The 20,406-nt window shown below is 56.9% G+C and overlaps 1 protein-coding gene across 6 annotated transcripts in view; it reads left to right on the forward strand.

The window, feature by feature from the left end:
- Positions 1-20,406, forward strand: part of PRDM16 (PR/SET domain 16) — a 311,670-nt gene that overhangs the window by 131,819 nt on the left and 159,445 nt on the right. For all 6 annotated transcript variants that reach the window (XM_072731078.1, XM_072731079.1, XM_072731073.1 and 3 more), the window contains exon 3: positions 19,355-19,405. In XM_072731078.1, the coding sequence (XP_072587179.1) occupies positions 19,355-19,405 (51 nt within the window). The remainder of the gene's footprint in view (positions 1-19,354; positions 19,406-20,406) is intronic.

Genomic DNA, 20,406 nt, shown 5'->3' on the forward strand with positions numbered 1-20,406 from the left:
CCCCGGCCCTCAGAGTATCCACTGCTTCCTGAGGCCTGCAGACCTGGTGCTTGCAGCGAAGGAGGGGAAAGAAAGGTGGTCGCTGGTGCAGCCACAGGGCTGGGCATCATGGCAGGCCCATGACCTTGGGCTCAAGTCCCACTGGGCCCATTCCCCAACAGAGCAGTTAGCCCAGAGGAAGAGACCTGACTGCCTGCAGGAGGCAGGCTGACCCTGCCCTATCCCAGGTGTGCTGGCCCCTCCCCGGGAGGCCGGGCCCTGAGGTGTGTTTTCGTAGGCTCCCGGTAGGGCCAGGCACTGGAGTTCCTCTTTTCCCTGAGGAAAGCAACCCTCCCCCATGATGGTTGAGGTTCTCAGTCCCTGGTCAACAATCCATCCATCCTCTCTGGGCTGCAGGGGGTGGTAGCTGCTGGGTCCTGTCTAGAGAGAGAGCCCGCACATCCTCATGCCCCATGGGCAGGGCAGGGCCTGCTCGGTGCCCTGGCCATCCTCCAAGGTCACTGGGAGATTTCAGCAGCACGGAAGCTGGGGCCCTGGCTCAAATCCTCCACAGCCGGCAGGCCTGGACGTTGGCATTTGGCAAAGCCCCCCTGGGTGTTTTCTGTGGGCCACCGGAGCTAGGGACAGGAACCAGCATTCTCCCCATAAGCACTGTGGCTGCACTCCATCCTCCGCCTCTTTCGCACATGCCTGCAATCACTTGGCTGATAGGTCCTACATCTGGAATTTTGGGCATTTTGTCTCCAAAGATGACTAGAAAAAGTGTGCAGCCCAAGAACAACTGCTCTCAGCTTGAGCAGGGGTGGCAATCGGACAGGCCATCGAAGCCGCAGCCTCAAGTGCTCCTGGGAGCTGGAATGTGCTGGGGTCAGGTGCCCTGGACCCCCCCACCTGGGCGTGCACCCTGTCTTTGGAGTGACCAGATGAAGCCAAGATGACCCTTCCTGCCTCTGCTGCTGCCAAAAGAAAGGCCTCTTTCTACAGTTAGGGAGTTACCACCTGGCGGTAGCTAGGGTACAGCTAATCACCGCGCGGATTACGGAGCCCTATCGATCCTCGTGGTGAGCAAACACTTCTGAGCTGGAGCTCCTGTTATCTTCTCACTGATGCAAGAGGCGCTGATGAGCCGAAGTTCACCCTTTGTCCCTGCTCCGTCCCCAGCCCGTGGGGTGGCACTTCCCACCACAGCTGTGCCAACACCGCTCTCCTGCACACGCTTTCCTTTAATGGTGGCAAAAGGGAAAAGGACTTTCTGGCCATCTAAGTTTGCCATAGTGAATCTGGGGTAAAATTGCTTGGGTTTTTTTGTTTCTTGTTTTTTCCCCTTTATATCAAATTAAATTCACCCAAAGCCTGCTTTCTGTCTCACGGGTTGCCGGGGAAATACCCATCAATTTGAATATCTGGACCACATACTAATAATCACAGCCTTAGGAACAAATTCCCCAGTCAATCACAAATGTGGTGCAGAGCATCGCGCAGGCCCCGGCGCCTGGTGCACTCAGCCGTGGCCGCGGGCGCGGACCTGCCACCGGAGCGAGGAGCTGTCCGGCCTCTGGGCTCTGGGCTTTCCATCCCGCAGCTTTTCTCAACATGCAAGTGGATGAAAGAGAATCCTTGATTTCCATCCACATCCCCTTTCTCAAATATTAAGATAAACGGGTATCGCTTTCGAAAATTTAAAATATAATAGGAAATCCATTTCACCAATTCACCAATCAAGGGACTTGTCTTTCGGGGAAGCCCTTGTGTCAGAGAGAAAGGCAGCCATACATCAGCTTGCTCTGCCCCTCAAATAGATAATCAATTTCCCTGAAAGCATCAATAATCAGAGTGGACATTTATTGCACCTCGGATGGTTTATCTTTGGGGCTGGGGACAGCAGGGCCATGATGAATACCAAATCTGCCAGGGAACACAATTAAGTGCTGGAAGGGTAAAGGATTTTATATTGTGCACAAAAAAAAAAAAAAAGCAATCAAATTCATAATTGAACTCCATTGCATGAAATCGGCCAGAAATAAATATAATACCCCAAAGCGTATCACTTGAGTCCCTGTGTTATAGGTCAGGCAGTGGTGTTGCCGAGACTCTGTTTCTTTATCCCTCTGGAGGCCAGAGCCTGCCCTTTTTCCAAGTGACCCAGCCCACAAGTGGCCTGTGGTCCCCCTCCAACCTGCCCATGCTCAGGCAGCTAATGCCACTTCTCTTCCTCACTGGACAGAACACACGTTCCCTGTCTGAGTTGGCTTCCCTGGCATCAGAACTGTGTGTACTTGCCCAGCACCTGCATGAGCCCGTCCTCAGGGGACCGTGAGGCAGGGGAGCTGAGCTGATGGGTGGGGTGAGAGGCGCTGCAGGCTCCGTGGGACAAGAGTGAGCCCCTGCCGCCCTCTTGGGGAGAGAGAGCCCCTCACGCCAGGGACAAGCAAGAGGCGGGGGTGGGGGGAAGCTGCCCCCGAGGTGACCCTGAGCTGGTCCAGCAGGAGCGCTGGGAGACAGTAAAATCACATCTGGGGATTCTTGTCCCTGGAAAATATGCTCATTCCCTTGGGACCCAGCATCTCAGAGGCTCCAGCCTCAGGGTGCGATGGGTGGATGCCCTGCTTGGGTTAGAGCAAAAAGCCGGTAGGGCCTCTGCCACTGGTCACTGGGCTTTCCCGGGGGGACACCGTTACTTCTGGTGCAGGTCTGTGTGGGCTTCGTGAACCTGATTTTCCAAAGAGCCTTGAAAATGTTAGCGTTTAAGGTCACATACACTTGGCAAAATGTGGCTTTTAGTTTGGAAGGGAAAAAGGCATAAAGGGCATTTTGGACACAAAATAGCTCTTTAAAACAGCATTTTGATGAGTTAAGTATAAATAAATCAGAAACACACGGATTTCATTTCCTTTAAAATACCCGCGGGCTCAAACACTAGCGGGAAAAGTGCCTGGCAAACGCGGTTTGGGATTCTGACAAACCCAAATATTTTGAAGAGGTTTCTGAAATGTTTGCAGCCAGGTCTCCTCGTCCGTCCCACCTTCCGTGAGCACCGGGTGGGCTCCTCCCCGTCTGCCCCTGGCAGACGGGCAGCCATGAGTGCGCACGTGTGGGTGTGTGAGGTGACACATTCAGATTTACAGATTTTTAAATTTATATTGACACGGAAGGAAAAAAAAATAAAAAAACAAACAATGAGAATCCTACTGAAGATGACAAGAAAGGCCTCAGCCTAAAATGGTCCCTGGAATGATGTCAGTGCCATCTACTCACTGCCCAAACATCTGGACTGATGGTGGGAAATCCAGATCCGCCCCCAGAGTGTCTGATCACAAGGACAAGCTCCTCGAGGACAGACGAGCCTCGGGGACGGCCAGCCATGTGGGCATGGTGCAGTCACAGACATCGGCGCTCACGGGTGATCTCCTTTCCCTCTGCAGGAACCGAGTGGATTTGGTGGGGGTGGTTTTCTTGTTCTCGAGCCGCCAGGGTGATGGTCCATTGGAGTGGCCACTTCCAGGACGGACTTGCCCTGTGGAGTGTGGGCAGGTTTAAGGATGCTGTGGCGGAAAGCTCAGGTGCCAGCAAGTAGGGCAGGACCACATTCCTTCTTGTCCAGAACCAGGGGATGGCTGGCTGGCTGGCTGGCGGGTGCGCAGGTGGGGTGGGGGCTCCTCTGGGGAACCCCTGGTTATAAGCTTGCTGAGCCTCCTAATAAATAAAATAAATACAAATAAAACAAGAGAGATTCGATATTGCTGGCCCAGGAAGTACCTGGGAGGTCACTCAGGTTCACAGAGCTTGCTCAGCAGCTTCATAAACTGGTAAGATTTGGAGCGTCCGCGGGACAAGCGGAAGGCCCCAGGCACGTTGCCCTGCAGTCATTTCCAACACCGGCTCTCTGGGTGAACCTCCCGCCCCCTGATCACTCAGATGGGATAGCGGCCCGGTTCTTGGGTTGACTGTGCTGTGCACACACGCAGCCTGCAGGCCTGAATCTCTTATCTAGAACATCTGGCCCCGGGAAGGCCGTCTCCGTGTCTCCGAAACCTAACTGCTCACTCGGAGACATAAACAGAAACGCTGCCTGGCGAACGGCTGCCCTGAGCCATCTTTCCCCACAATGTTCCTTTTGGCATCTGATTAGAAAAAAAAGCTTGCAATCCATACTCAAAGTTGGATTTTTTGATTTTCTGCAGAATTGGGCTCTGAGCATTTAATAACAAGGCTCCTCACTGCTCGGCCTCTACATTTATAATGAAAATAAATATTTCCCCTTCCTGATGGAGAAGGGCATGCCAACCGCAGAGAGGAGCTTGGACGCACGAAAACGCCTCGGACAGGAACCCCAGCGTGCCCTTGCACGGCCAGGTCCCCGGACAGGACCCCAGCGACCCAGAATGTCCCCTGCCGATGAGCGAGCACTTCCCCTAATTGTACGGCGCTTTTGCCGATCAAAGGCCAACGCCGTTCTCTTTAGGACCAAGACGGGACAAAGCCTCAAATTACTAATTACACAAATACAGTGTCTTTTGCTAATTGGATTGGTTAATGTTAGTTAATAAGGCACTTTAAGGATAGGGATGTGGTATGAAAGAGGCAATTCATACGTATAATAATAGGCTAATAACTGTCAGGGACGAATAATCAGCCGTGGCCGCTGTACCGACCAGCCGGCCAGCCGGTAGACTCTCTCCCCAGGTCTTTGGCCGCCTGCTAGAGATCCCTTCGCCCGAGCTGCCGGAGCCGCGGGCCCCGCAGCCTGCAAGGGCTCAGCGCTGCCCACGGACCGTAGCCCGGGCCGCTGCCTCGGGAGCCTGCCCTTGAAAGAGAAAGTGAAGCCCTGTTATTTCCATTATTTATGAAGGAGCCTCTGGTTAAGCGGTCAGGAGCAGGAACCAGAGTCCTGCGTCCTTGTCCTGAGGCCAGAGGCTTGGCTGTTTTACTCAGTGACCCCGGGCAAGCTCCTTGACCTTCACAGGCCCTAGTCAACTCAGCTGGAAAATTGGGTAAAAAGATTGTGGTGTCTTTCAGGCATGAGCCGCCGAGCAGAGGTGCTCAGAGCGCAGAATTGTGACAGCCCAGAGCTCAGGGATGGGACCGTGACCAGGGTCTGCCGCTTACTCTAACGGCCGGCACCACAAGGAGAAGGGAACCTGTGCATCCAAAATCGGACCCTGGAAACCAGACTCAGGGCCTAACTCTGGGAGCAGCCGGGTGAAGGGCAAAGGCCAGGAGCCCTCGCTGGCTGTGGAGTGTCTTGCGGGTGGCCGTGTCCCGAGCGCACTCGCTCCGTGCGCACGTGTGCTGGCCTGTGGCGACTTGCACCCAGTGGGTCACGTGTGTTCCTCATCCAGTTCCTTGTTTTGAGATGCAGCCTTTTAGCTGCATCTGACTTTTACAGTTTGATTCAAATAAACCGTTTTCCATCAGGGAAAATGGGACAAAAAGAGAATCGCCAGCCAGGAGGCCACCCCATCCTGGCAATGCCAGCTCAATCTGCGGGGCTATCTCTTCTTCTGAAGAGAGCCTGAGGGAGGCTCTGACCATGTCCGAACGTCAGATTCAAAAGTTATACTCAGAATTTCGGGGCATCGGCACTCCTAATCTCTATACGTTTCAAGGCTCAACTCTGTTAAGTACCCAAATGTAATTAGATCATGAGGTCAAACAGAACAATCCAAACTGGAGGTCATGAGGAGAAAGAACTTTTTGCATCTCCCTGAACTGCTATCCATTTCTGTGGCCAAAAGGGAACTTGTGGCAGCCCCCGAGAAGAGACATCACGGCCCAGCCTAGAGTCCAGGAGGGATAAAAGATCAACCACAATGCAGCTTTCATCTCACTCAGCTTTCATCTTACTCCCTCATCCCAGTGGCTGAGGAGCAGAAGCTGGCCTGGGGAGACATGGGCAGGCCTTTAGAGGCCAAGCAGGTGTCCAAGGATGGATGGTGTCCTTTGCCTAGGAGCCCAGGCACCTACGCAGGACTCAGTCCTTCGATGTCTACTTGTGAGACCCTCATCCGTTCACCCCGACATCCAGGGTCCCTGCCAGGCAGGGGTCTCCCTCCCTCCCTCCTCGTCCTTTCTCTGATGGGGTCACACACCGGCCCCCACACCCCCTGGTGGGCCCTTGGGTAGCTCCCCACCTGGCTGACCTCAGTTCCATTTTCAATCTTTGGAAAGAACGAATAAATTATACAGCTGGCCAAAATCCCCCAGCAACAAGGATAGAGCTTTAAAAACTCAACCGTGTCCAAGAAAATTTCTGAAAATGTGGTCGATGTTTTCCCGAGCCCCTTTATACCCGCACATGGGGCTAAAGCCCACATGTGGACAAGCTGCCCTGGAAGTGGATTGCTCATCGGGCAGCTCAAGAGGTCCTGGAGGGGATGCACGCAACCTGCAGGCGCCTGGCGGTCTTGTGCACACCCAGCCTGTGCTCCACTGTCCCTCCTGCACTAATGCAAGTCATCTTCCTGAGTGCACCCCAAAGACAGACATGACGTGGGCACGTTAGACTTGACAGGTGCATGCAGCCAAGGAGCACCTGGTGCTGCTTCCACCCCAAGTGGGGCTTCCACGGGAAGGGGTTGCGTCCAAGCGGCGGGCAGCCTTGCTGTGGTCTCGAGGCTAATCCATCCAGACGCCTTCAGGGTCTGTGAACTCGGTGGCTCATTCCAGTGGCAGGAAAAGCAGGGCTGTAAGAGAGAGGATGGAGGGAATCAAGCACACTTTTCCTGAGGCTCTTGACTGTGGCTGGTGGACGCGGGCCTCAGGACAGCAGTGGGGCTCAGACTCCATTCTAGAACTCGGGGTGGGGGGAACGGGGTGTCTCTTGCTTAGAGCAGTAACATGACCCAGGACCTGCCCGTGCGCTGGCCACCTCTGCAGGGTGGGCAAGGCGATGTGAATGCTTTGGCTTCTGTGTCACACTGCATGTACCCTCGGGGTGTCCCCACCACATCGTCATTAAGCGACACCGTTTGGGGCGCTGAGCTCTGTAGCTGAGGGTCTACGGTGCCACTCCTGACGGTCCAGGTGGCTCTCCGGAAGGCCGTTGCGAGGGCGCCAATTAGAGTGGCTTTCCAGACCCCCAAGGGTCATGAGCACCCCACTGAGGGATTTGTGGATAAGGATGTGTCCCCACCCCAACCTCCAGGCCATCACATCTGGCCCGGGAAGGGACCCAGCCCATCACTGGGCAGTCTGGGCGGCTGGAGGCAGAAGTTCTGGGAGCGGTTTGGGACTTCCTTCGTGCCCATTCTGAGCGCTCTCCTTGTTGGAAAACAGACCGGGACAAAAAGAAAGAAAAGAACGCGAACAGGGTGGTTTCAAACTGCGTCCGATTTCACACGGTGCTTCCCTGGTGGGAGGCTACAGCTGAGAATGCGCTCTCGGCGGTCCCTGGGCTGGGCGCGGCTGCAGCTGTTGGCAGGATCAGGTGTTCTTGGGAACTCTGCCCGCCAGGCTCGCTGGCCGCCACTCTCCCACCTGCCGGGAGGGTCACCTCATGGTGGCCGCAGACCTCAGGCATCCCAACTGAGGGACCCACAGTATTTCTTACAGTAGGTCTCTGCCTTAGTTGCTGGGCATTGGCGGGGAGAGAACACGGGCAAAACTGCCCTGGGACAGTAGAGCTGGCTCTGTCCATCCAAGCCTCCCATTCCCACAGAACGTTCAGGAAGCTCCATGCCCGCGTCTCCGGTTTGCAGCTGGACCGGCTGCTGGAGGACGAGCAGACCTCCTACCTCTGGCCTCTGGGCAGCTGCGTCTGCTGTGGGCCGGGGGTCGACACGCTTCTTCTGTAAAGGGCCAGAGAGTAAACACTTCAGGCTGTTTGCGCCACATGTGGTCTCTGTCCTATATCGTTCTTTGTTTATTTTTACAACCCTCTAAAAATGTAACTTAGCTTGCTGTCCCCTGGAATAGGCCAGGACACCCCCGGGGAGGCTCTGTGTCTGGCGCTGCTCCTGGAGCACCCACGCAGGTGAGTGCAGGAGGGCTGCGCCCGGAGCCCGAGCTGGGACGTCTCTAGCAGAACCTGCCCCTGTGTTCTTGTCGGAAAGTAAAGGGAGACTGGCTGGGCCCTGTCACTGTGCGAGTGGTTCTCATCACTAGGGTTGCTGTGGACACCGTGGACACCCCTGCCTGGTGCATTCGTACCCATTTTACAGATGAGGGAGGTGGCGCTGTTTGTTTGGTGAGGGCTTCCAGCTGCTGAGAGGTGCCGCCGGGTTCATAAGGGGCAGGGCTGGCTCCGAGCCCAGGGCTCTTTGAGCCGCTCCTGGGGCCCCTCCCTGTGGAGGCACCTGTGGGGAGGGTGGGGCTCATGCTCCCTGTTAGGCAGGAAGCCCCTGAAGGCTCCTAGGAGGGCAGGCAGCCTGAGCCCTGGCCTGCCCCAGGCTGGGAAGTCCTCCAGAATTCCCCGTGAGCACCTTCAACTCGCCCGACCTGGAGCTGGACGTGCAGAAGGTGTGGCATGGGTGGGAGCGGCCAAACCTGGGTGCTCTGGCCTGCCCCCTGGGAGCAGGAGCAGCTGCGGGGTCCTGGCTCTGGCCGCAGTTGCGTGATGCTGCAGGATTCTGGGGGCTGCCCATTTTTCACAGTGGATCAGCACAGAATTCCCTGCCACAGCTGCTGCTGTAATTGGGTCCCGTTAGGAAAGTGTGCGGTCTGGTTTGGCGGCTCTCTGACCACCCCCCGCCCCCCGCACGGTGGTCTCAAGTTATCTCGGCAGCTGTGACCAAAGCCCGGGCACTTGGGCTCTGCTGCGCCGTCTCCTCCCCTCAGATCGGAAATATTCTTTGTGGGAAAGAAAGTCCGGCTCCTTTTCATGGTGCGCCCTCCCTCCCGATCACTGCCCCTGCCGGTCTCCAAACAGAACCAGTTGCACAGAGACCGTGTGTCCTGATGGCTTGGAGCATGGCCTGGTGGGGATCCAGGTCTGATAACCTCCCCACTGTGTGACGCTATGCAAGTGGCTTGGGCTCTCTGAGCTCAGCATTGCCAGGGACGGGGCGGGGGGCAGATTCCTAGCCAAGTGGCATGAGTGTGAAATCCGATGACACAATGCCGCCTACCACAGAGTTAGCAGCCAGCGTCACTTCGGTCAAGAGTGCAAATAGCCAACTTTCTGGTTTCACTGACTTGCGAGTGTGCAGAACCCAAAAAGTGAAAGTCCACAAATATTTGGTGAATGAATAAATGGAATAATTAAAGACCAAGTCGACAAGACCAGAATTTGTTGGGGTGGGGAGGCCTTTCATCCCCCAGGTCATTGCCCCAAGGGGAGGGTGACGCATGGTGGCTACAATTTCATGATCCATCCCTCCTGAACCCCGGAAAGCACTGCCTGCCATTTTTAAGGGAACTAAAATTCAATTCTGCTCTGAAACGTGGAGTGGTGATCCCAATGATTAAAGGTCACCCCAAACCGCAACAAGAGGGTCGGAACTCAGAGCCCACAGGGAGCCCGAATCCTGGGGGACGTGCTGAGGGGGGGTAATTTCAGCATCGGCCCGGCACCCCCTCCCCCTGCCATCCGACCTTGGGTCTTGTGTGTCAGGGCAGCCATCGCCTGGAGATCTATGACCCCTTCTTATTCACTTATGGTTATTAAGGATTATCTTAACAAACATGTTATCAATAATAGGCAGGGTCAAGTTGAAGTGCATTAATATGATTCTGTCAATATCCAGATTATTTCTATAACTAAAAAGGGTTGGGAATAAAAGACAAATGTGTGCATAGAACCAATAACTGACCCTGTGATTTATTTTCCCCCTTGGGAGACACTAAGGTGCAAGTCTGCTGGGGCCTGCCCTGGGGTCTCCAAGGCGGCTCCTCTGGGTGGGTGGTCACCGATGTGTCCAGACCCAGACCTGCAGCAGCCATGCCTGTCCCCTGGCTGGGTGGCAGGTGCTGGACAGTGCCTGGCACCCAGCACACGGCCAAACGTGCACAGAGCTGTCAGTGCTTTCACGAGCGCAGGGAGGGCCGGTGGCCTTCAGGGGCCCTGGGAGGAGAAATTTTTCGGACACGCATTGGGAGAGCCGCTTCCAGTTTGCCTTCGGCAGAGCTCTGTGTTGATTGAAGGAAATGGGGAAATGAGCACCAAAGCCAAGGTGTACCTGGTATGCAGCTGACGCTCATGAGGGACAGTGTCCTGGGGCTGCCCAGGGACGGTGGGCTCTCAGAACATGAAAGAACATTCTAGAATATCTGACAAGGCTATGTGAAGACAGTCCTCTCTTCAGTCTCTGAGTGGCTGCTGAAGAATGGAGACAGGTACCTGTCAGGCCCCTCCCTTTATTTGTCTTGGCAGAGCCCAGAGCCCTCAGCTCTTTGAAGCTCTTGCAAATGCTCCCATTAGGCTGCTGGATCTCCGGCACTTGCGTTAATTTGTCTGGGTGTCCCGGAAGCGTGTCGGTTGGACTTTAGGAGTGACCAGGGACTTGGAACCCAGGCCTGTGTGTGATTGTTGCATCGTGTTCCATTGAGGGGTCTTATCCCTAACACACACCCGCCTCCTGGGAGGGTGGCCTACCCTGGGTCCAGCCTTGGTGCCTTTCCTCCTGCAGAGTGCCTCCTGGGACCATGGGCTCCTGATGCTTACCCCAGACAGTCCCGGGCAGTAACAGGCTGGTCCGTCTGGTCCTGGACTGATAGACATGGAGACCCTGGTCACCTGGTATCAGGGGTTGGGAGGATCTCCTTCACCCTAGAATGGTTCAGATCCATCCCGGGCCCCCTGTCCTGTCCTCCACCAGGCCACAAGACACCAAAGGAGCTGGACTCTGTGCCTTCCAGACCCTGATGTCTGGTCCCCAAGCATCTGCCAAGTGCCCAGCTAGCAAGATGAGATGCCTGTTCCCACACAGCACAGGTACAGTTCCCAAGCACAGCTTCTAGGGTAGCTGCAGGAGCTACCCCCGGGATCACAGAGAATTGCCCCGGGCACAGGGTCCGGGCCACCCGCAGCCAGGATGACCCAGCCCCACTCTGACTTGGCCATCCCCTCTCAACCATGGAGCCAGCGATGGGTGGGAGTGCCCAGAAAGGGGTCTCTGTGAACCCTTCAAGGAGGGGTCCGTATTCACACACTTACTCACCCTTGGTTATTCGGTCAGTGCCATCTGGGACCTAGAGTGTTTCTGCTCCAGGACGACCACAGCGGGGCCTCAGGAGGTACGTGATCCAGTGGGAGCAGGCCAACTGGCTGGCAAGGTTGGGAGAGCTTTGAGACGCCATGTTCCCTACCAGGTGCTGGGAAACATCCAGAGCAATATAGGACAAAAGCGAGGGATGATGGGTGAGGTCATGGGGGTCTCAGTGGGACCACCCACTTCTCACACAGCCTCCTTCGTCAGCCCCACTCCCACCCCCTCCCCCTAGGCCCCTTCTGCAAGGGCCTAGGACCTCCCAAATCCACACCGCTCCTTCCAGTTCTTGGCTTGTCTCCTCTTGAGCCCAAACTCTCAGAAGGAAGCCCTGGGCCCAGATCCAGGAGCCAACGGCTGTGCAGAACCTTCTCCCCGTTTCCGGGGCATGTGTGTCCAGTTCCTGGAGCTGGCTATTGCAAGTCTCCTGGACGCACCAGAGCTTCCCTTTCTAATGCTGAAAGTTATGGCTTGTCATGAGTCATTGATTGGAAGTGCCACACGTCCCCCGGCCCTCATGATTTACACGCTCTTCCTCTGGGGCATCAATCTTCCGGAAGCAGGAGGAGGAAGCTGTCCAGCGAGGGCCAGGTGCAGTGCTGGGCATACCTCTCCTCAGGACTAGGGCCTGTGGAGGCTGGCCTGGGCCCCGCCCTCGGCTCACAACCGGGCAGAGAAGAGGCTCAGAACCCCGGGGCATGGCTGCTAATGCACATATGGAACCAGTGGCCTTCTCTCGCCAGCCCTGCCTGGTCGGCACCCCTGCCAGTGCTCCTCTGCCAGCCTGTACCCCCAGCATGTCCTCCCAGAGTTCAGACCAGCATAGGGGCAGGGGTCCCTGTGTTCCAGGACCCCAGAGACCTGTCCTACTGGACGCTGAGCATCGTCTGTGGGCTGGGGCCCCGAGATCTGGAGCTGTCCAGTGTACTCCGGGAAGAAGCCCCCTTCCTGGCCTAGGGGGGAGGTCAGAGCCTGGGTGAGCATGGCCCAAGCACAACAGAGGTTGGTATGTACTGAGCTGGAGGTACCCTGCACTCTCGTCTCTGGAAATGGAGCTTCAGGGGGTGGTCCAGAGAAAGAGGGAATCCTTGCAAACACTGTCCCCCAATGACTGCAGCTCCCAGGGAAGGTGGTTCAACCCCAGGCCTGTCCCCAGCTCTGCCTGTGTCCCCGTGGCATTAGATGCAAGGGGCAAAGCAACACCCCCAGGGCCATTCCCAGCCTGGCCCCCTCTTCCCATCTTCTCGGTGTGCTCTCCCCGCCACGCTTCCTCTGCTGCCTCCACCTGCTTCCTGCTTCAGGATCCTGCTCTTTCCCAGGAGGGTCCCTGTGCCTCTCACCCGGGTTGACAGGAGTCTGTGGAGTCTTCACTTTGCCTAACGCTTGCTCAGGCTCTTGTTGAGGGAGGGGTCAGTTTTGTCCATTGCCCCAAAGTAGCTAATCCCAGACTCAGTGCCTTTCAAGATTTTGTTTCAACGTCTCCAGGGCGCCTTTGGTGGGGCAGCATAGACAAAAGGTGCTCATCGTGAGACGAGGCTCGAGGCTCTGAAGTCCTGCCCTCAGGGGACCTTGGAAGCGCTAGACCAGACCCATCACTGGCGAGCAAGGAGCCTCAGGGGCGGGGACCCATTCATCCTGGGAAGGAAGATGTGGGCAGCAGATGGCCCAGGGGCAGGCCAGGGGGTCCAGGCAGAGGGCATATGCCCACGACAAGGAGCTGCCAGCAAACAAAGTGTTCTCGGCATGTCTGACAGCAGGCAAGCCGCGCCCAGAGATTCTGGGTCTGAGCAAGGCCACGCTGGCCAGGAACAGTGGTCCGCCCAATCCTCAGCTCCTGCGGCCAGAGTGAAGCTGCAGGCCCGGCCAAACTCCAGATGGGTCAGGAGAGAAGGCCCCACACCCAAAGCCGAGGTTTGGGAGGGGGGCCCCTGGGAGAAGCAGGCCGGGGGTGAGTCCATTAAGGACTCCGTGCCTGGGGCCCTGGAGGCAGAGCGGCCACGTCTCCTCGGCCAACATAAAGGTCTGCACGGTAGGACTCTGCTGCTGTCCACACGGCCGGACATCGGTATGGGCCCGCAGGAAGGCGGGAGTATAAACCCCCGACGGCAGGAAGAGCCCCCGGGGGAGGCGATGTGGGCTGGCCGTGTAAACAGCGGTATGGGACCTGTGTGCCTTCGGGGATGGGCCCTCTGAAGGAGCCTGCGTCCTTTCTCGTGCCATACTTGACTGTGTAAATATTTTTCTTAGGAGTAAAGAGAGAGCCTGCATTCATTGGGTAGATCTCACTTGAAAGAACTGAGAAGTATCTGTTTAGGCATAAAAGCTGAAAACAGTGTCCAAGGCGCCTTTCAAAAAAAAATCATTTTTGTAGCTCAATCACAGCCAAGCCGATTTTTTTTTTAATGCAAAAAATAAATAAATATTACCCCGCTCCCAGTTGAGAGCTCAAGAGTTTGTGTCAACACCACGGGAGCCTCTGCGCTGGGAGCCAGGGCGGCCACTGGTGACTAACCGCCCTTCCTGGTTCCTGGCGGAGCAGCCACAGGCCCCCACCCGGCTCTGCCCAAGCCCACCCTGGCCGCTGGCCTGCCCGTGGGGGGCACCCTCTTCCCGGAGTGTCCCAGCCAGGGGTCAGGTGCGGGTCCTGATGGGAAGGGACACCGTGTGGCTTCTTCCCACGGATCTTGCTCCTCCAGAGCAGAAGCTGGGATCAGAGACGGGGATTTGAACATGTCCCCCCCGCCCACTCCTGCCCCTTGGCAGCTTTGTGACCTCTGCCTGCCCCATCTCTGGAGCCTCTGCTTCCCTTCTGTAAAGCCAGGTATTGGCAGTGTTTGCCAGATGGGGTTGTAGAGAGAAGTGAGGGATGGGCCACCACGATGTGGGCCTCAGAAGGAGCCCCCGCTGGTCCCATCACCGCATCACCTCTGCTGTGGCCTCTGGGACCATGACCTCAGTGCAGCATGTCCACCAGGGAGGGTGGTGCTCATGGCAGGACTTTGATAGGATAGAAAAGTAAGGATGAGAACAGTCCTTTAAAAATCCCATCTTCCCAGAAAGAGGCCACACCAGTGAGGCTTCAAGCATCCCTGGCCGAGAACCAGATGAGTGTGAAGTATGGCCGTCTCGATATGGTCAGCTCATCGGGCCCATTGGAGCCGTAGAGGGTCCATGGCACCTGACCACCATCCTCCACCTTGGCCTGTCTGCCCAGTCTGTGCCTCCAGCAAGGGCCTGAGCCCCTGGTCCCCTCAAGGTCATCAGATGAAGGCTCAGAGTGGGGACAGCATGGAGAGGGGTCCCCATCCAGCCCACGGGCCCCAGCCTGCCCTCTCAGGACAGTGCTGTGGGGTGACCCACACAGACAGTGCTTGCCCCCACCCAGGGCAGCCCTTGTTCCAGGGGAGGGCTTAGGAATCAGCATCCAGCCACTTCTAGGTCCTTGGGTGGAGACCTTGGCTCCATCAATAGAGGAGCAGGTTGGAGAGAGTCTGGCTGGAAGGCCAGGAGTGGGAGGTCAGGACATGAGAGTGTTGGGGGACCTCAGAGGCTCCAGGCCAGCCCGGGGGCTTTGTCCCCTTCTTCCTGGGTTTGGAGGCCGGGAGGCCAGGGCTCCATCTGGGGTCCCTCCTGTGGGCATGTTCTCAGATACTGTAATAACGGAGCATTTTGAAGGGAAAGAAGCCTTCTGGGATCCATTTGTGACACCGACCAGAAAGCTTAGCCCCCCTCAGGGGACACACCAGAACACGAGAGCTGTGAGCGTATGAGATGTCTGTGTGTGCGTCTCCTCTGGGCTGACTTTCTGGAGAACAGAGGGTATTTATTTTAAGAGTCAAAAAAGATGTTTTGACCAACCCCACTTAGCTCAATCCTGGCACTGATACCCACAGAGAAGTGAAATGCCGGAGGTCAAACCTCCCTTTTTTGGCTAAAATGCTTAATCAAAACACACCTAATACTTCTGCCGGGGTGTGGAGGTGGGGTTGAGAGCAGCCACAGCCACTGCCAACAGCCGACCCGCCAGCAACGCGCGTGCTGAGGCTCAGCTAGCAAAATAAAGAGGTTTTTCAGCAAAGCGGCAGCCTTGGCGGGGAAGGCCAGGGCTCAGAGGCTCCAGGAGGGGTGCATCTGATGGGTTTTCACCGGGGTTAGCGGTGGGTGAATGGCCCACGGTGAGGTGCGTGCCTGCCAAGACGGGCTGTTAAACAGGCAGGGCAGCAGAGAGAAGCTGCAGGAATAGGCCCCCCGAACCATACTCGGATGCCCGCTCTGAGAGGGGCACCTCTTTCTTCAGAGTCCTGGCCTTGCCCCTCTTTGCATCACATGACTGTGGGGTAGGGGGCTCCTCTCAGCCACCTGTGGTCCTACCGCTGGGCATCTGGCCAGCCACACTGCAGCCCAACAGGGTCTGAGGTCCCGAATCAGGGGACAGTGCACGGACTCGGGTCCTGCCTGGCCCTGTTCTGCGCTCCATTTCATTGGGCCTCATGCACAGCAACCTGACCTATTAGGGACCATGTGGTTTGGATGCCTGTCTCCGAATCCCTATCTGACCATAGACTCCTGGTTGGGTGGCAGCCATCTCTGACCTGGTGCACAGACCTCGAGGGACTCTTCTCAGAATGGGGAGGCAGCATGTGACAGGTGGATTTCCTGGGATGCTCCATCTGTTTGGCCTCAGCCCCAAGCTTGTGGGGCACAGGTGGATGGAGGCTGGCTGTGTAAGGGGCAGCAGAGATCTAGGGGAGCGAGGCTGCATTCATGGTGTGCCCCACCTGTTAGGCGTGGTGGGGAGTGGCCACTCCTATGCTGTGTGCTGCTGGCTGGGCTCTCCTGGGAAAGTTTCTCCTGTGGCCATTTGACCTGGAGTTTCTGGTTGAATCAGGAGTGGTTGTGCAGGTACCTCAGATGCTGCTCGGGGAACCTATAGGACCGAGGCTGCCGGGAGGGCCTTCCTGAGCTCCCACACTGGGCGGGGGAACATGGCCTGCAGCACCTTCAGGGAGAGAGACCGCCATGCATTGTCTGGAGTCTGGGGCAGCAGGCCTCCCAGCAGCCCCTCTCAGCAGGTTGGGCCTCCTGCCCTGGACACTCGCCACCTGGGAGCAGAGAGATAGGAAGCTCAGGGCCATGAAAAATAAAAAACATGGCAGGGATGGCGCAGACACCAACAGAGGGGCCGACGGGCTGAGGGAGGGGGGCTCTCACCCTGGGGCCTGGGATGCAACGTGCTGGAGACCAGAGAGCCCCCATGTGGAGCCGTGGTGCTGACAGGGTGATGGAGTAGCTTTCTCGTTCTCTCCAGAGCTCTCCACCACCTACCCATTGGCAGGAAGAGAGCTGGGCACAGGGTTTGAGCTCCCAGAGACGCACCCCCAACCCCCCAGGAGGAGGACGAGGCCTCCCTGATAATGTCCGACCAGGCACAGGGTTTGAGCTCCCAGAGACGCACCCCCAACCCCCCAGGAGGAGGACGAGGCCTCCCTGATAATGTCCGACCAGCAAACCCCTGCTTCCAGCCCACACCCGGTGCCGGCGGGGTTCAGGATGGGTGTGAGAGGGGGGCACTGTGCACAGGCCCTGCCCCAGTGCAGGCATACTGACCTCTCCTCAGGGAGGGAAAGACCTAGGCCTGGTTTCAACCCAGCCTTTATCTCAAAACATGATCCATTGTCCGTCTTATTCTCCATTCATGAGCTGCACCCCAACTTCCTTCCATACTCTACGGGAGCCCCAGGGCCACCATAGGGTGGAGGAGTCCCTGTCACCAGACTCGGGCCTGTGCTCTTGGCTGGAGCCAAACCAGGAAGGATTCCACCCAAAATGGAGCTCAGCACTTTGCGTTCAGCACAGCTTGGGGCACGCGGGCAGCGGCAGCCCTCCAAACTTCTGTCCCCCTGTGGTCACAGCCGCCCTAGATGCCTGCAGTCGGCGCTAGCGCTGCCGGTTAGGACAGTGCTCTACCTCCTGCGCAGGGCTGGAGGCCAGCTGGAGAAAGCCAGCTGACGCTCGGTCCTCAGAGAGCCGTGTGGTAGCCTTGGTGCCAGCAGCACGCTCTCCCGGGCTCTTCGGGCAACCGCGTGGTGTGTGCGCCCCAGTCCCCAGGGGCCATGATGCAAGGTTCCGGAGTTCCCAGGAAGGGAGATTGTCCCGAGGGGCACTATCCTCCTGTGGATGCTTCCCATGGTTGTGGGCCGTGCCGCAGGCTCTGCACCCCCCACCTAGTTAAAGCGCCGTGTTCTTGAGAATCAAGAACATGTTCTCCCCTCCATGTGGGGTAGGTCCATGTGGTTCCAGGGACCTCATGCCTCAAGCATGGAGCCCCCCGTGCTGTGTCCAGGGTGACAGACATCTCTGTGCTGTCTGGGGTGCAGGCCTGGGCGGCCCTGGCGGAAGAGTGGACCCCATCCCTGGCCTTCAGGTGGCTGTGAGCAGGGCCCCCTCCTGGAAGCCACGGCTCTGCTGAGACGGTCTGCCTCATTCTCCCTTACCTTGCTCAGTTGGCCGAGCCACCGACCAGCCTTCCTGGCTCTGGATCCAGAGTGAAAAGCAGACACACGAGAGAGTAGAAATGTGGGCCTGCCTACCGACCAGACTTAGCCCCCGGCCTCTGAGGCTGCCCTTCCAGGCCCCCGTGGTCAGCACCTGGCGACCTCGCCCCTTGAGGGTGCCCTGGGAGGCTCCATGGTCTCCGTGGGGCTCACCTTCTCCAACTCATTCTCTTCAAATGCAGAACCACCTTCCAAACCACAGTTTCAGAATCTATTAAAAGAAACATAAAATCTCCAACTGCTTAGAATTCTCAACATTTAAAAATATGACTTATTGTTATTACAGCTGAGCCCAGCAAACGTGCACCCTGGCCCCTTAGCCAGCGTGCGTGGGCACTGGCCGGCACTCCACGCTCTGGGCTTGTGATTTGGAAGAGCAGTAGTGTGATTTTAAGGGGTGGCTAAATAAAACCCCTGGATTTGACACCATTTCTCACATTGTTTTTCAAATATTAGTTTCAATCTTGGTTTCTATTCTTATGGAAACGACGTTGCAATTTATATATGCGTCTATGCCCAGATTTGTGATCCAGAAGGGAAAATCCCATTTATACAGCTAATTTGTCAGTTTGCTTAGCTTAGAAAGCACTCCGGGACCCGTCACTGAAACGCCGTCCCTCTGGAGCGCAGCTTGGTGGTTTTTAAGAGGAGACGCCAGGCAGGCAAAATGCTACAGCTCTCCAAAGCCGAGCCAAGAAAAGCTCCCGGTCAAAATTGTCAGGTGAAAGAAAGACCCAAAAGGGCTGGTATCTTTTCTCCCCACGACCCCAAGCCTGTGTCCACAGGCCGAGGGCAGGGCAGCAGTTCCTGGCACTGCCCACCGCTGGAGGAGCTGGTCGTTAATGGCCAGCCTAGGGTGCTTCCGTGACGTGGGCACTGCTGCTTCTTGCCTTCGCCTGGTTTCCTCTGAGAAGCTTCCTCCAAAAACCACATCCACTTCCCAGGGGCCTGGGATAAAGAGCAAGTTAAATGCTGCCCCCTCTGATTTGCCAAAAGAGAAGCAGTAGAGAAATGGCATCAAATCACAGCCCCACCAGCCCCACCGGTGACAGGCAGGTGGTGCCAGGCTCCAGCCAGCCTCCACCCTCTCCCGTTGCTCCCCCACCGCGGCTTCCCTTGGAGTGTGGCTTGACCGAGCCCCAGGGCGAAGTGGGGTGCTCAGCGAGGCTTTGCCTCACCAGGCAGACTGCAAGCCCCATGGGGCCCGATGCCCTGCATGCTCCTGCTCCCCCGGCAGGGCTGCACGGCTCACAGCAGAGTCGCATCTAGACAGGCCCTGCTGGCAGAGCTCAGAGGCCACACGGATGCCTTGCTGCCCCCATGGAACTGTTTCTGGTAATATGTGTGGCTTGCCTTAAGGACTGCGGTCAGAGCCACCAGGAGCGGGTCCTTCTCTACCAGGAACCAGCTGCCTTTCCAGGGAGGCAACACCAGGAGGGGTCCTTGGCGCTCTCAACAAATGAGGAGACACCATTGGAATAAAGGACCAGACTTCTCAACAGAGTGCTGTCTTCCATTTTACGGAGAAGCCCTAGGTCTTACCCCCCTCATTTCAGAGAACATTTGATCTGCCCCTACGGTTTACAGCCTGCCGCAGCCTGAGGACAATATCTTGTTGGTCAGAAACTAACGTCCCCTTTCACAATTGTTTTGCAGCAAATGCTGACGGATACGGAAGTGTCGTCCCAGGAGGGCTGCATCCAAAAGGTAGGAGAGCTGGTTCCACGCCTTCTCCCTCACCACGGGCCATGTGCCATCCTGAGCTCGCACGCGCGTCGCCAGGTCCTTGGTGCGGCCAGCCGTTCGCAAGCAATGCGTCGTGTGTGGTGGAATGCATGCCCAGGACAGGGGTTCCGATGATGTTAGGACGGATGCTGGCAGGTAGGGGGTCAGGGGGGCTGAACCACCCTGACTCCTGAGGATCTGGAGAGCCTGCACCAGTGGGAACACTCAGGCCACGCAGATGCAGGAAAATTAAATAAACACAGGTCATGTTTGTTTAACCATCTCCACTGGATACTCACATGAAAAGAATATGGAGACGGGAGAAGAAAACCACAATTGGCTGCAAATTCCACAAAGCCTTTGCTGTACTCAGCCTCCAAAGAGGGCTCAGGCAGGGCGTTAAATAAGCAGCCCATTAGGTGAAAGAAAAAGTGTCAACGTGGGCACGGTCTCCTGCCCTCCTGGCGGGTGACGGACGGTAGCTGGGTGGTAGACGTTAGCGCTGCAGGATCTAGAGAGTAAACTAGGCCCAGAAAAAAACCCATACAGAGCGACGTTCCTGCATGCTGCTGCGGGCTGCACAGCCAGCAGCTAGGATGGGATCCAGAAGTCAGCCCCAAACCCAGAAGCCACTCATCAGACAGGGTCGGTCCCACCCAGATGGGGTCACCCATGCACATGCACACACACAGGACACACTACCCACACTCGTGTATGGTGGGTATATGGATCTTCAGAAGAATATAAACAGCACCCTCATGTCGCGCTTGCCTCAAAGCACCACCCAGATGAGGTGGGGCGTGGTGCCCATCTAGGATGTATAGACGGTGTCCGGATGCCTGGGCCCTGGGTTGTCTTGCCCCCATCAAGCACCGTTGCTGCCTATGCAGATTGCAAGACATGTGCTATGGGGCATGGTCAGCCTCTCCTGGGGAGCCAAGTGCCGCAGTCCTCGCAAAGGGAACAGTCCTGCCTATGACATC

This window comes from Vulpes vulpes, chromosome 12, assembly GCF_048418805.1.
Source record: "Vulpes vulpes isolate BD-2025 chromosome 12, VulVul3, whole genome shotgun sequence".
In the NCBI taxonomy this organism is placed as follows: domain Eukaryota; kingdom Metazoa; phylum Chordata; class Mammalia; order Carnivora; family Canidae; genus Vulpes; species Vulpes vulpes.